Source organism: Apteryx mantelli, chromosome 8 (genome assembly GCF_036417845.1).
Source record: "Apteryx mantelli isolate bAptMan1 chromosome 8, bAptMan1.hap1, whole genome shotgun sequence".
NCBI classification, from domain to species: domain Eukaryota; kingdom Metazoa; phylum Chordata; class Aves; order Apterygiformes; family Apterygidae; genus Apteryx; species Apteryx mantelli.
Window position 1 is genome coordinate 36,747,243 of NC_089985.1, and position 23,639 is coordinate 36,770,881.

Consider the following 23,639-nt stretch of genomic DNA (forward strand, 5'->3'; position numbering starts at 1 on the left):
TGTTGCAATTTATTAGTCAAATTCTGTTGCCTAGATTGAAAAAGTAGCTGATAGTCAACGGGAACCAGCAGTTCCATTTTAATTCCGCAGAGTAATAATTTTCTACTATTATAAAGCCTTACTCGAGTTATTATACATATTATTTGGTGGGTTTTTTACAGCTCCACAACAAGAAACTTGCCAAGCAATAAAGTCCGTTGAAAGGCTTCTTTGTGTCTGTAGGAAAAGCTTACATGAGATACTTCCCTAATTAAATGTAATAAAAGGAAATAATGAAGTACACAAGCACACAAGTAATCATTAACTTGTGCTATTGTGTATTTTAATGGTTTTATTATGGATAACTTTCCAAACCATACTGTCTCAAAGTAGGGCTTTTGCATTTCTCTGAATCTAGTCTTTTAATTTACAGAAAACCTGATTCACACAGATTCTGGAATTAAATCATCACTCCAGCTGCTCTGCTTTAAGTTTCCCAGACCTTTGTGAATCATTGTGTGGTTTCGAACAGCCTGGTTGTTGTGACATAAGTATTTTTATAATTGATCAAATATGTTTAGATTTGGATGGTTTGTATTTTTAACTAAAAAATAGCATTTTTCGAAGGATTTCTTTAATTTTTAGGAAATGAGATTAATCATGTTTTTAAGGCACCATTTCCTTTTAATGTCTCCAACTAATTGGAGCACAGGAATTATTTTGATTTTTTGTTTCAGGCATTGCAGCTTTGTTAGGCTCTGGATATGTTTTTACTAAGTCATCCTTACTTTGAAAGCTCTGAAGCTTTCACTGCTGGGCCGTTTATATATATATATATATATATATATATATGTATATGTATACCTGCCTCATTTTTTAACATTGTAGGAAAGAGTTTTGGCTGCCTAAACTGAATGGCTTATGCTTGAGGCCAAAGAGTCTGATGCATCTGAGTAGATAAGCAATAGGACAGAAAGCCAAATGTGGCAGTGATCAGAAGCAGAGTTACATGCATACGCTTAAAGCACGATTTGGGGCCTTTATAAATTTAATTGTAGGGACGGGATGACGAGTTGGGACTGCCAGGGAACGCCTGGGCCAGGCAGGGCAGCCGCAGCCAACAGGGCTGCAGAAGGCTGCACCCCAGAACTGGAGGGCTGGAGGATCTGTTCACAAAAGGGGGGTCACATAAACCGCCCCGCGCCGCAAACCCCGTGCGCCTTGCTCTCTAGTGACTGAATAACTGAAACGCTTCCTGCGTGTCTCAATTCACTCAACTTTGTTGAGCGCACAAGCTAAACTGGATGCAGAGGCACCTCTCGTACACTCAGAAGGTGCAACCAGGCCCTGGGGAAAAGAGTAAGGTGCCTCCACGTAGGCTTTGTGGTCTTCCTCCTTCAGGGTTGTTTTGCTGCTTCCTCTCTTTTCTCCTCACCTGCCACTTTTTCCTCCGCAGGGATCTCCGCTTTGCCCTGCCGCTCCACCTCCGGGCCGACGGGAACCGCTCGGCCAGAGGCTGCTGCCCAGCTCCTGACACCCTCACCGAGGGGAGGAGCCAGCTTCCTTAAAAGCTGCCGTTTAAGGGGTGTCTGCCAGTTTGGGAAGCCCTCACTGTACCCACCACATTCCTTACAAGATGTTTGCCACAGCCGTAGGAGCTAGAAATGGCAAAGACTTGCAGCCTGCACCCCCTGGTAGGGCTGCAGAGGGCACGTAAAGGCACCCAGTGGATGGGGCACTGGTGTTTATGCGGCTACTGCCATTTCCCTGGTAATTTGGCTGCTGGGTTCGCACCTTGCCACCAAATTGTGCTTATATATATATATATACACACACACACACACACACGTATGTATGTATGTATATAAATGTATGTATATACATACATTTATATACACCTCATTCAGCTCCATGGCTGTTCTTTGGATTCTGGCTATGCAGCTGCAAAACATGGTATTTTTCCTAACATACCACTGAATGTAGCATTTTCTTTTTTTTTTCCTGTGGAATTGTTGTTTTGCTGAAGCCAGGTGCTCAGACATTTTTCTGACACAGTGCTGTGGTGGATGGCGTGGGGGAGCCATGAAATCCTCCAGCAGCTGCCTCTTGTTTTGGGCTGGTCCCCGGGGAGCAGGTAAGGGGACTGCAAGCCTGCGAGTGGCGGTGTGGGCCCTGGCACCAGGGCAGGGCCTCGCTGATGCTGTAGCAGCGCAGCAGGACCTGGGAACAGGGACAAGGGCAAGAAAAGCCCGCGCCATCCTCAGACACTGCGGCTGCCGCTTCACTGAGGATGCTGCTTTATAGTACAAGAGCAAAGTTGATGCTAAGTCTGAATTTCTTCCCCAAGATGTGTCACAGCTTCTTTTAATCCAGCCTGCGCCCGCATCTGTGGGACAGCGAGTTCGGCATGCAGCAGCATTTCCAGAGGTTGTATTTTTGCATGTTAGATGGGACAAAGCCTTTCAAATAAGCATACCAGCTCTCCTAGGCTGCTTGCACCTTATTGAGCACAGCTAGCAATGAATTACAAATGATAACAATTATTATTTTCTTGGTTATTGTTTTCCTTACTGTTCTCCAGGAGATGTTTCCAGGAGCTCAATTCTAACGCGTCTGTGCTTGGCATGAGCTGGGCCGCCCAGTTTTCGGGAGACGGTGGCCCGGTGAGTCGCGCCATGCTCAGCGTTCGCGTGGCTGGCGCCGCAAGCGAGCGTGCTGCTGCTCGTGCATCGGCCTCGGGCCACGTGGCTTCTTGCGGAGGCAGAAAGCCAAGCACAGCTGCGTTCAATTTTTCCTGGCGAGGCATGCGGGGATGCGGCGCGGGCACCGGGGAGCCTCCATGCCACGCGCCCTGCGCCCCCCGCTGCCAGCCCTCGGCCCTTTCGCTGAAAGGCCGCAGGCTCCTTGGTTGCCCCACATACGCTTGGGCTGCTTTAATTTCAGTTACCAAAGTGTCCCCACTTGGTTTAAATCATTGTCAGGCATCTTAAGAATGTAATACTAAGGTTTATCAGGCAGACTGATGATGTTCAGAAACGACAGGACACTTGTTTCCAGTTTTTAATGCTTTCTTGTAAAACTGAAAATATAAAACCAGCCGAGCAAATGGAGATCTTTATATACATGAGGTCTGTGATTAAAAAAATCCTTTTAGTTCCAAAAAAAAAAAAAAAAGACCAATGAATTAAATGAAAACTGATTAAAGGAACCAACATTCTGAAATTGAAAACATACTTTTCAGAAAAAAAAAACACCCTTCTTTACAAGTTTATTATATAACTTACATTTACACTTTACTGAGAGAACTTACAAAACAAGCTGCTTCAACTGCTCCTCCTTCCCTTAAAGCATGAATTTCAAAGTGCCACAGCAAAGGAACAGGTTCCAATAGTACCTTACACAGACTATTCATGTATAAAATGGTTTGGTAAATGTGAGGTGTTTATTTAAATGAGCACATATAGGGATACAGACTAAATAAAAGTACTTGAACAACATCTTTGTTATTACATATACAGTTATAGGTATAATAAAGGAAACAAGGCCGGCACTGTTCTTAGGTGTCTGTATAGATGGAGGGAATGTGATTCAAGCAATGATCAAAGGCGCCGTTTTGGAAGAATCCGTTTTCATCCGTTCCGTTGGAGACCATGTCTTCCGACACACACTGTGCTTCAGAAATCGCATCATAGCCTGCAAACGTGACAAGTCGCATGGACATGATTTAGTGCCGCAGTACATATAAGGAAGGAAGCAGGGTTTGAGGCCGGGGGTTATGCCGCACAGCCCAGCGTTAATGAAAAGACAATAGACTTTACCATCAAAGCCTCACCCAGGAGATGCACAAACCGATCTCCGTGGGCATTTGTGTCATGGTGTATGAGTCTCCCATGCATTTCTGCGGGGAGCTACACATTTGCAAGCGAAGTGCAAGTATCGGAGCACAGCTCTCTTGGGACATTACAGCTATTATCTGAACAGGGCGTCAAAACAATGAACGGGCAAGGAGCCTAGTCTGCGCGCTGCAAGTGATGTAGTCCTCTCATGTTGTGTGTTTTTCCTTTTAATGGCTTTAGGGAAATGTCCCATGTGTCTCCCAGCTGCTCTTGAGGTTGAGGACCTGGGTCCTGTGGATGCCCACGTAGGGCCGACACGAGGCCGTCTGGGCTCAGGTGTGCCCGTGTGTCCCGAAGCTGCCCGGTGGCCAGGCATGGCACCGTCCCTCTCCAAAGGGGGAGAAAGGAGTGTGGCCGAGCACCTCGTCCTTGGCCCACCAGAGCTTACTGTGCCACTGGCTCCTCGCCTGCCCCATCTGCCTGGTGCTTGCCAGGCTGCCGGAGAGCTGTTACGGGTGGGGAAAGAAACTCTTCGTCTTTTCCTTTTATAACATGAAACTTTCCCAGCTGCCGTAACCCTCCCCGAGCCGCGGAGCCCCCTGGAAAGGTCCAGCTGGGCCGGCCACCAGGTGCTGCCGCAGCTGCACTGCCGCAGCGTCCCTCAAAGCAAGAGCGTCACTGCTTGGCCCAAAGGACATGGCTATTCCCTGCTGTGCCCCTCTCTCCCTCACCCTGCTTTTGCCACTGGCCAGCCACGGCTCACAGGCATGTGCCCGTTTTACTACAGCCCAGCTGGACTCATTTTTAATGAACCGCAGTGACATGAATTGCAAGTGTCCGTGCAGCCGGATGGTCAAAGCCCTGGGACTGGGGCCCCAGGCTCCGCTCCACAGAGGGGCTCTGGGGGCCGCTGGGGATCCGCTCTGTCCTTCTGTGCCTCAGTTCCCCCTTTGCAAAATGAGGGTAATGTTTCTTCTCTTCTTCAGCGTTTCCCTCACCTCTTCAGCCTGTCTAGTCCTGAAGGCAAGCGGGGTTTGCATGTGGCTGACATGAGGCTGCCCCAGGCCAACCCGAGCCTCCACGGCTGCGTGGAGCCGCGGCAGCGACAGACTGACCTGGTGGCCTTGCACAGCCAGCCCCGATTCTCAAAGAACCGTAGGCTCAGTCCTTAGAAGTTAATCAAAGGGATCTTAGGCGTGTTTGTAAGTATTAGAGATCAAATTCTGTACTTATTTCTGCTTCTGCATTTGCTTATGACGTACTAATTTACTGTTAGCTTATGGATCAAACTCTGCTGCCGGGCACGCAGTGTAGAGCCAGCATCTCCGACAGTCGAGCCGCCCAGCGCTGTGTGTCGCTGCAAGCGGGGTGAGCAGGGTTTTGCTAAGTTTTGCGGGTGTTTATGTTATGCTAATTTCCATTTGATGAGCCTGTATACGGGGGGGATACACGGCCACGGATGGACAAAACCCAAGACAAGCATTCACCCCAGAAATCATTATTAGATTCCAGATAGAGTAAACTATCCAAAGCCCTGAACAGAAAATAAAAATTTATTGACTGTTAATGTGATTCATGGAACAGCTGTTTGCCAGTCACATGTGGCATTCCTGTGAGATGAGATCTCATTTAATATTAATGGGGCTATAAAATCCCGAAAAAAAAATTAATGCATAGCCTTGATGAATCTCGCAAACTTGAATGGCTCTATTTTACACAAAGAGATGAGATAAGATTTATATATTTCATATATATTTATGTTTCAGCCTCTAAGTATTTGCATACCTCAATAACTACTCTAAAAACAAAAATATTACACAGAAACATTTCATAATATTTTAGCTCCAGACAGAAAAAAAATCAACTGTTGTTGAAGTTGGTGTCTTGCCATAGCATTATTCTTTGTGCCTACAATTTCTTTTGGAAAGTTTATTTAGTCTGTTCTTTAAATATTGCAATCTGTCAATCCAAACTTGAAATTTGATGTTAACATGAAAAAAACCCTACGTTTTAGTAACATCAAACTTATGAATAACACAAAAGAATTCAAAGTTGAAGTCAAAACTCCAGCTTAAACATCTCCCTTGTGTTGGTCACTGATGCATACAATTTCTAGCATGGAACACCAGACAAATGCATGCACATCTCGCTCAACACAGTCGCCTTTAATACAAAACAAACAGGAAAGTCAACTCTAATTTTGTGGTCGGACTCAAGCCCCATTTCAGAAAGCATTTAAACATATGTTTTCAGTATCGTCCTTAACTGAGGTACCCTCCTGAATCCAGACATGAAGAGAAATCTCTCTGAGATATGTAAGTAAAGACTGCAGCAAATGGTAGTGTTTCATGGCTCTGACAAGCCTTGGAGAATGTTGTGTTTGATTTGGTAATTCTACCAATTCTTAATTGTGGTTTTAAAAGTAGAAAAAAGTCCTCTGTAAAAATGAGTACTTATATATTTGTTTTAGTCATCTAGCTATAATAACTCATTGCAAAATTTACATCATGTAGCTAAATGGGAAAATACAGTTGCCATGAACGTGCAGCAGCACTCTTCCAAACAGAAAAGAACAAATTAATGTTTTTAGCTACATTTCTCAAAGCAGTGACTTTCTGTTTTGTCAACATCGGTATTGCAAGACAAAACCATCCGTTTATTCTTAGGTGGATAGGAAGTCCCTGATGCCAATATTTTCTCCAGAATTTTGTTAACTATTAGCTCGACTTGGATCTGATTGTAAGAGCCTGCCTGAGCGTACCTGAAGGGATGTACAACGAATAGCCCATGCAGTAAAGGTGAGAAGGGTCTGGTTTGTCAGCTATGCTGTAGGCGAATATTCCCTGTGACATGCAGCATTAGAATAAAAGGAGAATTTGTCCATCAGCCAAACACAGAAGGATTAAAGAAAACAAATTTGCTTTCCTTGTGGGATTTTTATAGATGCAAATGAGTTTCAGTGACTGAGTTTTTAACACAAACATATTTTTGTAATAATGCTGATGTAAAAATGTGTTTTTTCCCCCCTCCTGCTAAAAATATCATAAGGGTAATTCTTTATAGGCAGAATAAATTACCTGTGGAAGCTAAAGGTGCATTGAGTAAGTGGTAGCCGTTCTGCCTCAGGGGAGCAAAGCAGTGGGAGTCTCCCGGGAGCACGTCACCGGCAACAGGCTGCTCCACTGGTCTGTAGCAGTCGCCGTAGTGGAAACAGTTTTGTATTGAATGAAAGCTGCCTTGGTAACCTGAAAACAGAGATTGCACACACATTTTAGCACTACTGCCATGGTATTAGCTCCATTTCTGTCACAGTATTTCATTACTATTGTGGGTTTTTTTAGTTGCTCAGTTTTAACTATGGAAAAATGATCATGCTATTCTGTAAGGTGCAATAATACAAAACCTACATCAGGCTCAGTCCCACAAGGTGCTGTGGACTGTGATCCCCATCAAGCAAAAATCTCAAGGATGTGCTTAATTTCAAGCAATTGAAGACACTGCCTGAATGAAGTCAACAGCCCACTTGTGTTCAAAGCTAAGTAGTAAGTACTTCACTGGATCAGGTCCAGGATGCTCAGCTCCTAAGGGAATGCGGCTATAATGAATTACTGCTAATTTTAATACAACAATGCAGTATTTTAATGAAAAACACTGCTTTGTTTTCAGTGGAGTAAAGCCTTTTCCCATCCGGTGTGCATTATTCACTGCTGGAGACAGTATTAGTTATTCCAACTACCTTTAAGAGTACCTTAAGCCTCTCCTTTCTCAGTGTGCTCTTACTTCAAATGAAAACCCTTCACTGAACACATGGGGCCAGAGTCTGCAAGGAGAACTGAAGCAGAGGTGCAGGCCTGATGCCAGATGGATGTCAGATGAAGACTTTGGGTTCAGTCAGAGGCTCTTCTTGTTTCCAAAAGGTGCCAAGAGAAATCTGTATGGTCTCTGGCTGCCTCAGTCATGCTTCTTTTGGGGTATGTTTGACTTTTTCTGCTCCACATTCCCTGCATTTCTCATCTCCTGCTTTATACATATATACATATATATATATATATATCTTATTACCAGCAGACCAGCAGTTTGGATATTGCCAGCAGAAGCTGTGGATGAACTGGACACAGCAAAAGATATTTAGCAGTAAAGGACAAATCAAATGCCAAGGAAGGAATTTTACAACTTACGAGTTTGTGCCAACATCCTAAAAGAAGATGTTTTTTGCTCCCACAAGGCTGATCTCAAAGCATTCCTCAAGATTTAATGCCAAACATGGCCTGATTTAATTCTCCTTCTTCCTCTTGCCCCAATAACCTCTTCCTGATTAGGATTCCAGGTGCATCTCACATTAATTGCACATTCAGATTAACTGTCTCTCTTAGCTTCTCTCAAGGTCTGTCACTTGCTCGTCAAGGTCCCTTCTGAAATGATGCTCTTTCCCTTACAGGTAACTTAAGTAAACTAAGTCAAGCTTAAAATTTAGTAGAAAATGCCATCAGGATTTTTCTCTAATTGGCAGGAAAAGGATGGGGCAGTTTCTTTCTTCCCCATTCTCATTCAGTTAGACTGACATTTCCCAAGGAACTGCCACAAAAGCTCCAGGTAGTTCAGCCAAATGGGGGCAAACCCGGCTCCTCAGCTGATCGAAGCCAGCACGGCTCCACTCGCCCGCTGAAGGCTTGGCTTGCTGGGCCAGTTGTGCAGCTATTCAGTCTGTTTATTTAGTAATGTAATAGCTGTGCCTATCACCAGAGTAAAGGGCAGAATTAGTCCCTTTGCAAATCATTGAATGTATAAGCTTTTTCCTGTTAAGAAAAATCTCCTGTCTTTTTCTGCCTTCTCTCTTTAGTACCAAAGTTTGATGAAGTAGATAATATCAGGTAAAGCTCAGGGTCTGACTGTTAATTCTGGTCGTGTTTTCTAGGGTGGTAGTAAATCAGATTAAGTGAGGCAATTCTTTAACAGAAATGCAATGAACTCATCTAGTGGTGAAAGATTTGCTCTGAAGTTTCACAATTTTATATGTGCTTTGGCTGGAAGTGCAAGGATTAGTTGATTCATTTCTTGAGAACCTATGAGCCTCTGCCACAAAAAACGAAACTGTTGATGCCCATGATTGGTGAAGTACTAATGGACGACTATATTAGATAAAGACACTATGCACGCTGTACCAGAGCTGTCCATATTCGCTGCTCTGTAGAAGAAGGCCTAGAAAGTTGGAACGCTGAATATTAAATGATGCATGTCCTTCCTTGGAATAAATAGACAGCACCTCTATTTAATGCCTGGACAGACTGGCTCAAAAAACCAAAGAGCTCTTACAAGAGGTAGCAAAGCCATCTTTTGAGGTGGTTTTAGGTACAGTGCTTTATTGATTGGCTTTTGATAATTATCCTGACTTCTCTGTTTACAAAACATGAACTCCTTGCTGTAAGCCTTCTAAAAATATTATATCCTTTTTAGATGAGCAGTGAAAAAAATGGGACACTTGGCTTCAAATGAGGTATAACTGGTTGCAGAGAGCACTTTATATGCCTTGCTAGAGAAAAAGCTGAACCTTTTCCAGAATGTCTGCTATACATATCACTTCTAGGGAAGGCATGACGTGTATTTTCTCTATAACTGCTGCCCTTTCGTCATGCTCCCAAGCCTGCCTTTGTTAAATCAATTAAATATGATCTACAGCACTGGCACAGCGGCTCAGAAAAGCAGAGAATAGCCAAGCATGACAGAACTGGATTGAAACTAGCTGGATCCAGGGGTTTCTCAAGACCTATGGGTAAGGCTTCTTTTAAGTGCTTTAAGTTATACTCTAGCTGCTCAGGAAAAAACAGCTGAGGCAGAGAAGAATTGCCTCAAAATCGCAAGTCTGGAAAAGAGCTGCCATAAGCAACCAAATTCTCCTTCGAGTTACAATGTCTACTTGTCAGCACCGCTGAGTGATCATCAGAAAAGGCAGAGCATAGAAAGTGTTATGGGAACTGTCCGTTGAGGGGAGACCAGGTAAGAAAACACTAGCAATATTGCACTATTGCATTCACCAGGCCCAAGTTTCTGCAAAGCACTTCCCAAAGGAAACCCAAGAGAAATACATCGTTCCTGTCCTAGTGTGCTTGCAGATGTGAGAAAGGCTGGTAGCAAACTAAAGAAAAAGGATGGAGGGAGGAAGGGAAAGGTTACAGCAAGAATATTGGTTAGGTAAAGCAAACCATGATACTAAAAACGCTACTTTTAATCCTTTTGACCTGAGTAACATATTGAAGGTTTACTTCCTTTTCATTAGATTTCTAGAAAGGCTGAGTCAGTGGGACGCTATCAGGGCAGGGACAGAGGCTTTGGGGAACAGTGCAGAAGATGCTCCATGTGTGTAGAAGGAGGCATGGTGATGGCCGGGGGAGGAACAGCCTGAAAGGCGTGGGGCAAGGCAGCTGCTTGGCCAAAGATGGCTCAGGCCCCTGGCCTGGCACGGCTCCGGAGGATCGGAGCCTCGCAGATCTTCTGCACTAATAAAAAGGGCAGGTTGCCAGCTTGTTTAAATGGCGAGTGCTCCTGAAAACCAAAGCCAGTAGACAAAAGGCGCAAAGGCCCAGGACCATGTGAGGTTGAAGCAGCCACGAGGACCTTTGCAGCAATGGTTGCTCCTGCCAGATAGGATTTTACTCGTTTCATACAACCACAGGAGATGAAACCTGCTGCTTGCAGGCAATATAATATTTGATTTGCATATGCATATGCAATACAAGCCAGAGCTTTCCTGCAATGTATACATTTCCAAAAGGTGCAGTATGAAAGGAAGGTGCTTTGGGTTCCTTCTGTTTAGTTGTGGTTCCTTCAGGTTTTCTGAAATGCTGTCCTGCATGGATTGCCCCCTCCACGCATAGCACAGAAAGAATTAGACGCTAAGATGTGATTAAAGTCCCATAACTAATGGTTCAATTAACAACCACATATGGTTGATTAGAGAAAGCTAAACATGGAGCACTTTTTACAGGTTCTTCAAAAAGACTCCCTTAAGTGGTTAAAATATGAAGTAATCAAGAAGGCTTGTCTGGTGCAAACATGGCTGCTCCTTCTAGGAGAGCACAAGTGTAGTAGCACCAATTTGGCAACTAGTGCTTCACTGATATTTTTTTTCCAAATGGATTTCAGGTTTTCCTTCAGTTTGTTTGATTTAAATCAATTTTTCTGAGGTTAATTTTCAAATGAAGAATTGACTAAATGTCCTGTCACTTAAATGATCACTATTAAATGTTTTATGTGCAGTAGATGTAGAAATATAACAGTTAATAAAGGAATAAACTGGGTTCCAAACAAAACATTTAGCTACAATTTTGCTTTGAAATAATTTGTGACAGAAAAGCTGCAGTTAGCCACTTCACACAGTGCACTGGCTGCCTCTATTTCTCTAAGGCACAACCTAGAAAACTTCAAGCAGTTTTAAAATGAATGATGTAATGAACAAATAATTGGAATATGTCTATTAAATGCCAGCTTGTTAAGTCATGTCATTTACATGTATGTGCAAATAAAACCAAGCTCTTCAAATTCCATAAAATTTCTGACATGAAACCATGTCAGGTATAAATAACTGCAGGATTCCTCTGCCTGCCAAATTCTTTCAGCATATAATAATTTCCATGTGATCTTACTATGACTAGCTTTAAACATATAAATAATGTCAGTTTATTATTCTTTCATTATCAGTATTTCTGCTACCAGCTTGCTGATGCTTGCTGTTTTTTTAAAAATTACAGAATCACAATATTTATACGCTTCTATAGAGATGCCTAGTTCTAGAGCCAGAGTTAAATAGTATTCCCCTTTTCAGCAAAAATTCAGCCCCCCAAGTTACTACAGATTCCATTACAAAAGTGTGCTATTAATGAATCGAGTTGCAAAAAAGGCTTAGGGCAAGTATAGCTAGGTACAGGTTACAGATCAATTCATTTCAAAGGCTGCTAATTAAAATTGATTTTGGAATGACCATTTCCATAATGAATTTATAATAATACTTCAACATTTGGCCAACGTGGAAAATTATTGCTTTTTCAAAACCGCACGACATAACACTTAGAAAGCAACAATTCATGCAAAAGGAAATGTGGTTTTCTTAAGGAGTAAAGTCAATTTATTTAAGTGGTTCAAAACTTGTTCTGTCTATGCATTTGTTTCTGCCATAATAATGAGCTGCTAAACTTTCCTCTTGTGGTTTGTAGTTATTTAGCTCATTATAGTAACATAATCATATATCATTATATGCTATCATAAATCTGCCACTTTTCCCTCACAGAGTTAATCTTTTTAAATTGAATAATCTGTTGAGCATCAGGTTGAGTTAGTTTTTCCTTCAGCACAAATCATTTAATATAATATGCTTTAGCTTTTCAGACAAAGTCAGTCCAACCAAAGAGCAAAATTAGGCAAGCAACCTTAGAGTATTTAAGTTATTTGACCCAAACTAGAGGTAAAATACCCCTTGGAGACCAAAGGGCACAGGGAACTGTTGGGACGCTGAACCCCATTACAGCCGTGCTCTGCCGTTGGGTTTGTGCTGAAATCCTGCATTTCAAACTAAGCCTTAGAGCATGTTCAGAGAGAGCAAACCTCCTCTTCTGCCCACTGGTGAATTGATCACATGTGATACTTTGCCCAGCCAAAAATGACCTTATACAAATAATACTACAGCTGTGAAATGAGTTTCAAAAAACTGGTTATCTGCCTGTACAAACTTATATGCTTGGTTATACTTGCAACCAGACAGATGTCCTGCACACTTCTTTACTGTGAGTATTTACCACGCGTAAGCAGCGTACCATCTGGGTTATATAACACATTTCTTAAATATGCAAGCTCCTGTTACTGGAGGAGTCTGTGATAATAATATCGCTTGCTAATTTATACCTCAAAAATTGTAGCAACATTAATCAGTTCCCACAACAGAACTCTGGGATAGGAAAATAAGCTCCCCATTAAAAAGGCCAGGCAATTCAGAATTCAGAAAAATGTCTTAAATTAAGCAGTGAAATAGCTGCTCTCGTTCCTGTCCTCAAATCAAACCGGCCCTCGACAGTTCTACAAAGTACCTTTACAGATACTATTACATGGAGCAATACATATGCTAAACTTCCAAATACTAAATAGCAAAATAACTTGTGTTTGTCTAAGCTCATGGCCCAGCGCCTCCCTAGCAGTGGACGGACGCCGGGGTGTGCTGCACCCATCTATTTCAGGACCAGATGACGTTGCTTTGGCTGCGTCACCCTCTCCAGACTAACCGGAGGTGGGTGACTAGTTAGACACGGCGCACAGCTAGCAGACAGCTCCTGAGCGGGGAGAGGAATCCTCTACTGACACTTGAAGAGTGAGGCAGGGTTAAATATTTCACTGCATTGTTAAATCACAGAGCTATTTGGGGGCATAATTTATTCTCATAAGGACCTTTGAAAGCACGTCCTAAAAAAGCACTGAATAAAAGCAATAAATCTGTTGTTGCGATAGCTTCCCGCATTCTAATAAGACATGATGGTATGAAGTGGTCTGCAAATTTTAACCCTGTATAAATCAAAACACTCTAAAACTAGGAGTTCCCATTGAAACACTGTCAGTCTCTTAATAAGGCGGTATTGGCAGAAAGTGCAACAACGGCAGTCAGTTGTTCTTCCCCGGTTAGGAGTTAGGAAAGCTTAAAAAAAAAAAGTTACCTTGCGATCCCTGCTGTACAGACTGGTTTTGAAACGGAGCGTAGGGTTTATTTGGTACGGCAGAAAACTGCTGCCCGTTTGGTGACTGGCTGTGCGACGGTGGAGAGCCATGTTTCTGCAGCAGGGACGGGGGCACTAATGCTTTCAGCGGGCTGACGAGCGGAGAGATTATGTTGGGAGCAAGCCTAGAAAAAGAAAAGGTAGAAAAGCTTTATCATGTCACAAAAATGGGAAAATGAAACACTTGAAAGGCTCCTATTTCCATGCTCCCCATCTATGGAAACATTTATTTTGCAGGTATGAATTTTATTATAGAAAAGACAATAGTACAGTGGCGCTTTCATGTTGTCATTAGCAGGAAAGTGAGTTGGAAATTGCTGTATATTCCTGTACACTGACTTCCTACTTTAACCCTAACGACAGGACCGAAATGACACCACTCCTCAGCGAGCAACTTTAGACACAGCTCAGTTTTAATTTAAAATTTTGTGAGCTGAGAAACGTCCACAAAATAAAGTGTAGAACGTAGTTAGAGCGAGTAAATGCAAGTAAATTGTGTAAACGCCTTAGGGGCGGTAACGTGGTAAAGCTTTATACCCAAATTTCAGCCAAGTCAGAGAAAAGCGTGAAGGTTTTTCAGACGCAGAAATTTGGGTTTAACCCCAAAGATGGTATTATCCTTTCACAGGAGAGGCGTGAAGGAGGTTCGCTTGGGGTGGCACTGCTGGGTGCCGCGGGGGCACCCGGGTGCCGCCAGCCGTGCAGCACCCGGCGCAGCCCAGGCGTTCCCAGGATGAGCCGGAGCATGGCCTCGAATGGCTGCAGCGAGCCTCTTCTCGACATTGGTCTAAGCACTGCATGGCAGCTGGTTCAAGAGGTAAATTTAGATGAACCGTGACATACTGGTGACAACAGTGTAATCAAATTTAACATGACAGGCTGGGGAACACTGCCAAAAGCTGCCGCAGTGACAGAGGGTCGCAGTGACACTCTGTTAAGAGGGGTTTAAATAAATCAACCAGCCAAAGCTCATCCTGTGATGCAATAACCCCCATCCTCCCCAACCAGGGAAATTAGGCAAATAATACAGACCACAGAGAGTCTCAGTATCCCAAAACTAAACGGAAGCAATAAACCAGTAATGTGAAATGGGGCACGCCAAGGATGCACTCGAGCCAAATATTTAAGAAACGGAAAACAAACCTTTTTCGAGAATGGTAACTGCCCCTCTATAAACGACAGCCAGCAATACGTAAAATAAATAGAGACCTAAAGCACATCTTGAAGAGCCAAGCTGCAAGGAGAAGCTCTTGTTTGCTTTTGGTTTCAAGTGCGGATGAAGAAGAGGCTGGCACCGAGTGGGGACAGCCCTGATTCCAGCTGCCAGTGAAGGGTCCAGGTTGGCAGCCGCTGCGCCGAGGGGAAGGAAGCGCCGGGACGCCTGGGCCCTCTTCAGGTGACCGGGAGCAAACGCTCTCAAGAGTTTGAAGTGCTGAAGAGCCGATGCTCAAGGAAAAATAGCTAAAAAGCCCCTGATCACTAAGGTCAGCCCCCTCGCGGCAGTACTTTGCTCTCAAAGGTCTCAGTGGAGAAACAGTTAAACTTTACCCAAAACGCACCATCCCTCAGCCCAGCTAGAAGTCCTATCTTCTGCAAGGCTGTACCTTCTCTCACGCGTTGAGTGTGTGGTGCACAAAGACGGGACTGGCGTTACCACCTGCGGTCTCTTCCGAGGCTGCGCAGCCAGGGAGCAGAAACCGGTTGGCAGCCCGTTCAAACAGCGCGAACGGAGACGTGGCCCTGCACCAGCCGCAAGCAGGGGGGCAAGCAGGGAACTCTGCATGACTCCCGTAAGCTAGGGCGCAGTTTCTCAGCTAGGACTCAGCTTTGCTCAGCAGCAAATCAGGCTGCATTAGAACAAGAGGCCAACGTGGGGGTTTGTCTCCTTAAAGATAGTCATCAGGGTGCCTACAGCTCAAGCTGGTCCCTAAAATATTATTTTGCGTGTGTGCATGTGCATGTGTTCTGGCATGCTTTAGGGTTTTCTTTCATGAACTGACTGTGCAGTCCCCAGTGCCCTGTTTTTAATTCTCTCCCGAGTATTTGCCTACTAATCAGGTTGCTGGGATACCCAGACTGTTAAAGGAGAGAGGGAATCATTCCTGATCCAGATTAAATAGATTATGCATTAGCAACAGAACAGAGTTTAGAAAGAGATGTCTTCTGTATGGGAGAAGAAACCTTAAACTACTGAAACTAGGAATTCGGGGGGCAGCTGGATACATTAAAAATGCCCAGGCAGTAGCTCAGGCATATATGTTTCACTAACTAATAGCCTGGACATTTCCTGTTAATACTGTACTACAACCACAGTTTGCTTTGCTTTGAATATTAATAATAAATATATACCACATATTTTACTTTAATTTTAACTCATATAATTCAGCAAATTTGGAAGGCCTTTTGGGGCCTCTTAATATATTTGTACCTGTATATAGTGATACACATTAAAAAATTCATATCCTTCCCTAATTCATTAAATCTGAAGCCTCCTGGCTATACTGAAAATTTCTTTTCAGCACAATAAACCTTTTTCTGATCTCCCTAAACCTTATTGACAACTGCAGTTCATTTGCGCTGTTGATATAGTCTAACTGTCGATACAGTCTACCTCTGTCTTATAAGGGGCTGCTTGATGGAAGCAACATCTGTGATCAATACACACCTTAGCCCTTCTTTTGGGTGGTAACCACCCTACCTGGGGGGTACCCTGGTACACCCGGAAAGAGCTGGCCTCCAACCCTGAGTTACCTTACAGGTAACTCTTTGGGTCTGTACTGTTTCCTGTCCCCATTAAAGCTGCAAATTTCATGGTACCAAAACTGTCCTCAGTGCTTTGGGTATTACAACCTAAATTGTCACTGCTTAACAAGTACGAACGACTGGTAACCTGCCTGGGCAGCGCTGGCCCTGGCGCTGCTGGTGATACGTGCTAATGAGAACATTTATGGGTGATTTGGAGATGGGGGGAACTGGTCACCATTTGCTGACAATACTTAAGTCTCCTTGATAAGCTACTCAGATGCTTGCAGGAAACTTGGACCAGAGCTGAGTATACTGGGAATCTGGACTACAGGACACCAAATAAAACCGCATTTGGAGGAATGAGCGGTATATAGCAAAAAGGGTCTACATTCCTTATATATGTTGCTGGTTCCAAAATTATAGTACCTTTTAGAAAAAGCAGTGTTGTAGGAATAATGTGTAGTTTTGTTGAACAGTGATGATAATAATAGGAAATTGTACAGTTGGATGCCGTAAGAATCTACTTATTAATGACCATACATTACATAGTGGTAAAACTGCAAGAGCTGTATTCAGTTTTGATGTGTTAAATCATAGTGGAGATTAAAACCTTGTGAAGATATGATAGAGGGGTAAGACAGGGTTTTCTTATCGGGTAAAACTGCCCAAACTAGAAGTGTGCCACTGAAGGAAGAGAACTTAAAAAGTAGTATTTTCCATTACAGCGGTGCAGCAGAGGAGCCAGCTTCCTCTCTCCACGCTGTCCCAGATACAGGAGCAGGAGGGCATTGAGCACAGCGAGAGGCAGGTCAGGTCCAAACAAAAGGACCCTTCTCCTGGCACAGCAGGCCTGGGCCTGTGGAGTTCACAGCCACGGGAAGTCGCAGAATCAGACACTCCAGCTAGATTTTTTAGAAAGGGACCGAACAATTTAATGGCCAAAAGCAACATTTCCATGCTAAGCAAGGGGTAATCAAATCTTGTGCTTTAGGATGTAAACCAATCGCCCCGAGAAGTCCGAGAGGAATTCTCCTCACTCTTCACTCATCACACCACATCACACAATTGACCAGGTATTGAAGGTTTTTCAGCTTCCCTTTGAAGCACCATGTGTAGGATGGTGCTGAAGACATAATACTAGTCTTGAGAGGCCTACGATTTCAGGTGGAATTGCAAAGCTAAAGCAAGGAGCTAATAAGAAAATCTTATTTATGTAATACCTTCATCCACACAACAGACAAAAAACTCCCGGAAAAACTGATCCTAAGGGAGTCACATGCCTTGCCTATGACACTGTATACATGTCTGCATCATGCTAGATACTGTCTCAAAATACCCAGCTTCACGGCCCTTCCTCAGTCAAACTCTTATTTGAAGTCAGATGGGATACTACCCAAGAAGAACCATGAACCAGTCCTTAAACCAAGTGTTTGAACTGCTCCCTAAAGCGAGTGTTGGACAAAGACAGTGAGACTCTTCCTCACTTCTACTGCAGAGCATCTGTCACTCACATCAATGGGAACTTGTGGAAATCTGCATCTTATCAGAAGAGCTTTCTTAAAGAAAATTAAAAGCCAAAACATTGAAGATATTAATGTCTTCTCTCTCATTTTATGAAGTTATATACCTTTAAGAATCTCAAAAAGAAATCCCCATAAGACTTTCACAAAATTTTCTCATAACCATGCTTACACATAACATACTTTTGATTACGAAAATTCAGATTAAATTGCAAGTACGGCTTATGTGAAGGAACTAGCTAGGTATTCTGCAAGTTAACAAGGACCAATATAAAAGACACCTCATAGGCTGCAAGTACCATTATTTTGTTTCAGAATTATTTGTCCTGCCCCCAGTGTCGGTCTCCCCAGGTGGGCAGTGATATATAAATCTGTGTGTTTTCCCAACACACACCAACTGCCTTGTTCTAAAATTACTGCAACATAAAGAACTCAAAAAAAATAGATAGCAACATTGACTTTTCAAAGCTTTTAGTCAAGATGGTAATGTCTGTTTTCTATATTCACCCACAGTGCTTTGATTGAATAAGGAGCAGTTTTCTACTTTGCTTTAGCCACACTTTGTTCAATAGCAATTCCTGGGCAATTTACACAGAGTAACAAATGATAAAGCCACATTTTTAGCTGTTTTAAGATGAGCTTTTTCACGATCTACTTCTTCATCTCTTGACTGCCAAAAAACCATACACAGTATACTTAATTAGTAACTACCTGAAGGCAATGGAAAATTGAAAAATAGTGAAAAGAACTTCAAACTAAGATTCTTGAATAATAATTGAGAATGCAGTGTAACCGCAAAACAGAAATATCTAAGATAGGGATGTTTCCAATATGAAAGCTGTCTTTTTTTGTCTGTTTTTTTTTCTTTTTATGATGTGATGGCTTGATTGGCAGATTCCTCAGCTAGACAAAGAGCCTCAATCCATATCCCATTGAGTTCAGTGGAAACAAGACCAAATCCAGAGTGAAAAACATCTGTCCTTTATCTCAAATACATTTTTGTATATTTTGGGCTACGAGACTGTACTGTAATATAGTTCTCATGTATAGCATATTGCCGCATCACACAATCTTGACTTTGAGAATTATGTTCAGCCCATATTAATATGAAGACAAGTGTATATAATAGAGCACCAGGGTGAGAAGCACAAAGCAAAGAAGCTCCATGTTTTATCTTAAGTGATTAGTATAGTATTGCACCTAGTTACAAAAACTAAGATTTTTTTCCTTGAAACCAGGTTCTACCATAAAATTCAGCATGCCAACCATTTCATTCATAAAATTTCTCCCCCAAGCATTACAGTTACTTGTGAGAAAGTCCAATTCAGTTCCAGGACCAGGAGATTATTTTTTTAAATGGGAAAAAAAAAAAAAGTTAACACTGATTTTCATCTCTTCCCATAATATTAAAAATGATGTGTAAAGCTCTGCTAATCTGGTCTCTGGATAGCGCCCAATCTCTTGCCACGTGTTTCTGTTCTGGGTCTTGCCCTACGGGAATTTCTGTCAGCACATGCTCAGGAAACAGTTATACCGTTCACTTTTTCTTTTTCTTTTTTTTTTTTTTAGACAGACTCTATCTGATGTTGGTGAACCTTTGCACTAATCACTGCCAGGTGCCTCTGGCTAGCTTTCTGGAATGCAAGGAATCTTTTCTTTCTCTCCCTCTTTCTTTCTTTCTCCTCTCCCCCCCTCTCCCTGATATATAATAAATCCTTCATTGCAGATCACCTTGCTGGGCACCGTTGCATTTTATTACCCTTTTCTATAAACAATGAGCAAACAAGTTATTGGGCTGTAACACGCCGCCCTTCAGACAAGGCCCCCGTCTCTGCTCTGTGACTGCGAGACATGACACTGTTTCGGGTTTTCGGTTTTCTCGCTGTGGCTGTGGCTAGCTGGAGGAGTCGCCTGCTCATAGGAGACTCGGGCTCTCTTCCTGACCCTGCTGCTCACGGGCTGTGCGACATACCTCTGTGTGTACCATCCTTACAGTGGGACTAAGGACATAGCCTTTTCCTAGGCTCTAGATAAGTGCAAAATAACACTTTTCATTCAGAATACTGCCTTGGATTATTTTAATCTGGTTCTGCACCTTTGCACACCCAGCACTCGGAGCGGTGTCAACAGACGGTGCACAACCGGAGCTAGTTCCTGCGACCAGCGAGAGGGGTTTCATCATTTCTGTGCAGAACACCATCCAAAGGAGCTTTTAATGTGTCCTCGACTCTTAGGTCATTTAATAGAATATTTTTAATAACACCAATTAACAGCTACATGAAAGTAGCTTCAGGCTGAAAATTACACTGGAGCCAAAGGAGCCTCTCTCTTCCTGATACACTCAAAGCCATTTGGTGGGGACCTTCTTTTCAGGTATAGAGTGAAATACTCACTGAAATAATACTCACAGCCTTTTCTAACAAATACACTGCACTTCTCATAGCTAGGGGTAAAACATAACTCAGTATTTTATAATTCATTTCATTACCTGCATACAGACGCACACATACACACATACATATACACAAACACGGATTTTTTTCTATATTATGTGAGTATCTCTACAACTGTTCCAAACTGATATGTGCAATTTCTGCAGAGCAGTTAAATCTTAAGAGACTATTACTGGAACTCTGCCAGCCTAAAAGACATTTTTATTCATAGGGGTTCATTCAATAATTTTCTTTGAAAAGAAGTTGATGAGTCACTACAGCGGAAGCTGCTACATGTAGCAGAAATTTGAAAAAAAAACCTCATTCAAACAATCTAGCAGGAAAATATATTACAAAAGTAAGTAAAAAAAAAAAACCTCATTAGTATGCTCAAAAAAATACCAAAACATATTTAAATAAAGATTACTGCCTTAGGGTCAAGTGACTGCCAGAAAGTCAATTACAAAGACACGCAATCAAACACAGATATTTTCTACCTGGTATTATCTGACATTTAAGCACTGCTTGAATGTTCTCTCTAACTTTAGTCATTTAAGGTCATTGTCATCTGGCAAGGATGTAGCACAGATGCTTCCAGGCGTAGGTAGATTCTTTACAGGTAGCTAATGCATGCTTTCTTCAAGTTTATAATATAAAAGGCACTCTACCAAATAGTGGCAGATGTCAAAATATCATCTTAATCATTCATTATACCATGACAAATTATTGTGCGTTTGGCATATATGCTAGCCTCACTTCAGAAGTTTTGCTTAAAAACAAAACCAAATGAAAAAAAACTACAAAAATATCAGGTTTACAGATGTTAAGTGTACAATTTAACTACAGACAAAAGCAGTAATGGCTAAAATCATTAATAGGATGCAGAAGAGCTGCGGCTGAATTCCTCTGAAATGCTTCCTGAGTTACTCTGAGCAATTTGTTTAACCTCCCACTTTCTCCTCTTATTTCTTATTCCAAGATAGTGTCGGTTATGCTGTCTCTTCTGGGCAGGCATGATAAGTAGTGCTCACTTGGGATGTGCTGCCGAAGGCTCTCATGAATGTCAGTCTAGCCCTTTCAGAAACATAAGTGAAATACATGTCCATCTATTTCTGCTAATGGGCAAGTAAACAAAATTCTACCCATAATAAACCATTACATTATTCTTAACCATGTATTGTTGAGGTAAGCCCATGCTAATACTAATTTTGCTTTAAGGAAAAAAAAAATTGTACAGGCCTATCTGGACATGATTATAAATGAATTCTGATCACATTTTCTACAATGAGATAAATGACTTGGGATTTGAAACCAGATGCTTTTAATTACTGATTTTCTTTGTTACATGAACCTCAGCTCCGCACCTGTACATTGTTCTTTCTTTGGACAGATGTACCGATGCCCCTTTTGCGTGCTCAGATCCATAACAATGAGATAAATTATGATGGGTTCTTGGCTTCCTCCATTGAAAATGTTTTCAGCTGTCAGAGATATCTGTTTCTTGTTATTGGTTTTAGTGCTTTTGAAAGAAAGACTAAAAACACTGACTTGTGTATTCTATTATAAATGAAGAGTACTCTCCTGTGGAAGCCACAATGAATGAATGATGGATCTTCTTGGTCCCAAGAACTGTTATAAAAACTGTGTAGGTATTGATTTTTCCAGAGTACTTCTAGAGAGTAAAAATTTGTTTCCTACAAAGATTCTAGCAATTCCTATTCAATTTATTTATGTGAACTCACAAACTTAAAGATGAACAAAATATGGACATAAGTGGTTAAACACCTAAGAGAGTGTGAGAGTAATGAGGATTGGGTACAAAAATATATTTCTAGATCTGGCCATGGACTCTGGCTCTTCAAGGAGATAGTATAATCTATTGTAAAGAAACGCTCACAATTCTTTCACTGGTTTTGGCCAATTTCTTAAATCTTATCCCATGAAACAGTCACTCTCCAGAAGCCAAGCCACTTGCAAACAACAGTGAAACTCTTAAAGCTACAAGATGAGTCTGGTCCCATCTCATGTAAAAGGACCCACCGAACCCTTTGCTATGCCACCACTCCCAGCAGCATCCGGCTTCCACTGCCTGTTGCCAAAGTATAATATTGTAGTAGGACAAGCAAGAATCAGCACACAAGATTTTATCCTGCATATTGGTTTCTACCTTAAAAACATCAGGAGTTTCAAATCTGGTGTTCCCTGGTTGAGCTAGAAGGGAGCCTCTGTGTACCTTGTGTTACTTGCAGTAAAGGGGGATGAAGGACTAAACAGAGATCTCTTTACAGGGAAGTATTTCTGTGGTATTTGTATTAACAGGTGCTAACAAGCACGCAAACAAAAATCCTGATGTCTAAGCAGCCTGATTAAAATGCCTCTTTTCATTTGATTGTTTTTAAGTCCTGTTGCTTGTGATTGTATATGGGTAAGTGGCTCTTGGGGGGGGCTGGAAAACAGTCTGAACTGGCTGCAGTTAGCTGGTGGGAAGCCTGGGCAAAAGAGAGCTGTGTGACCGCTTTCCTCTAATCCTGATTTCTTAATCCTTTACACTAAAGACTCACCATAATTATAAGACTGGCTTCAGAGTTCTCATCAATCATCACCTATGAACATCGTTGATGTCTTAATCTCACTAGTTCTTCATTTACCAATGTGTTTACAGAGCAGAAATGACCTAACTTACCACAGGAACATAAAAAAATAGTTTCCCTTTCCTTCTTGGAGACGCATCATCCTCCAGGTAAAGTTATCACTTGTCAGCACCCCCCAGGCTTTTTTGGAGAATATAAGTGCTGTGTGTTACGGACGACCCGTGTGACTGAGGGCCTCACAGTCACATAGAGAAGGACTGTGTTCAGATCCTACAAAGTGACCTTGTTAAGTCATTAAGCTAAATTGGTGCAAATCCCTAGCTTGGTGCCACCACTCAAACTCATTTAACTTTGGTCCTATCAGTTTCGTTTAAGCTGATAATTTATCACACTAAATATGTTAAACTGGGATAAGTGGATCTACACAGCTGGTTAATGAATGAAACTAGGTACATTTTTTAAATGACTTAGATAAGACCTTTTAAAAAAAAAGGAGTGCAGATAAAACCGAATGCAACATGCACCTAAAATTCAATACTAAAATTTGTGTTTCCATCTTCATACTGCTACAAATCAAAAGGTACTATTTTTGCACTGGGCAAAATGAAACTGAGCTAGATATTATGCATGGCAAATGCTACTAGAAATGCTAAAACAACACTTCACTACCTGAAATAAAAAATAAATATATATTTAAACCTGGATCATGACAAGCCCACTTTCTGGATGCCAAAATATTTCTCAGCCACACACTTTTAGGTTAATTAATATCAATATAAGTTAA

The 23,639-nt window shown here is 42.1% G+C and overlaps 1 protein-coding gene across 1 annotated transcript in view; it reads right to left on the reverse strand.

Moving 5' to 3' along the window:
• Window positions 1-3,145: 3,145 nt before the first annotated feature.
• The window catches only part of GLIS1 (GLIS family zinc finger 1), a 201,878-nt gene continuing 181,384 nt past the window's right edge, over window positions 3,146-23,639 (reverse strand). The window contains exons 8-10 of the mRNA XM_067300496.1: window positions 13,508-13,692; window positions 6,893-7,060; window positions 3,146-3,672 (exon numbers count right to left, since the gene is read on the reverse strand). Of these exons, the coding sequence (XP_067156597.1) occupies window positions 3,536-3,672; window positions 6,893-7,060; window positions 13,508-13,692 (490 nt within the window). The 3' untranslated portion in view covers window positions 3,146-3,535. The remainder of the gene's footprint in view (window positions 3,673-6,892; window positions 7,061-13,507; window positions 13,693-23,639) is intronic.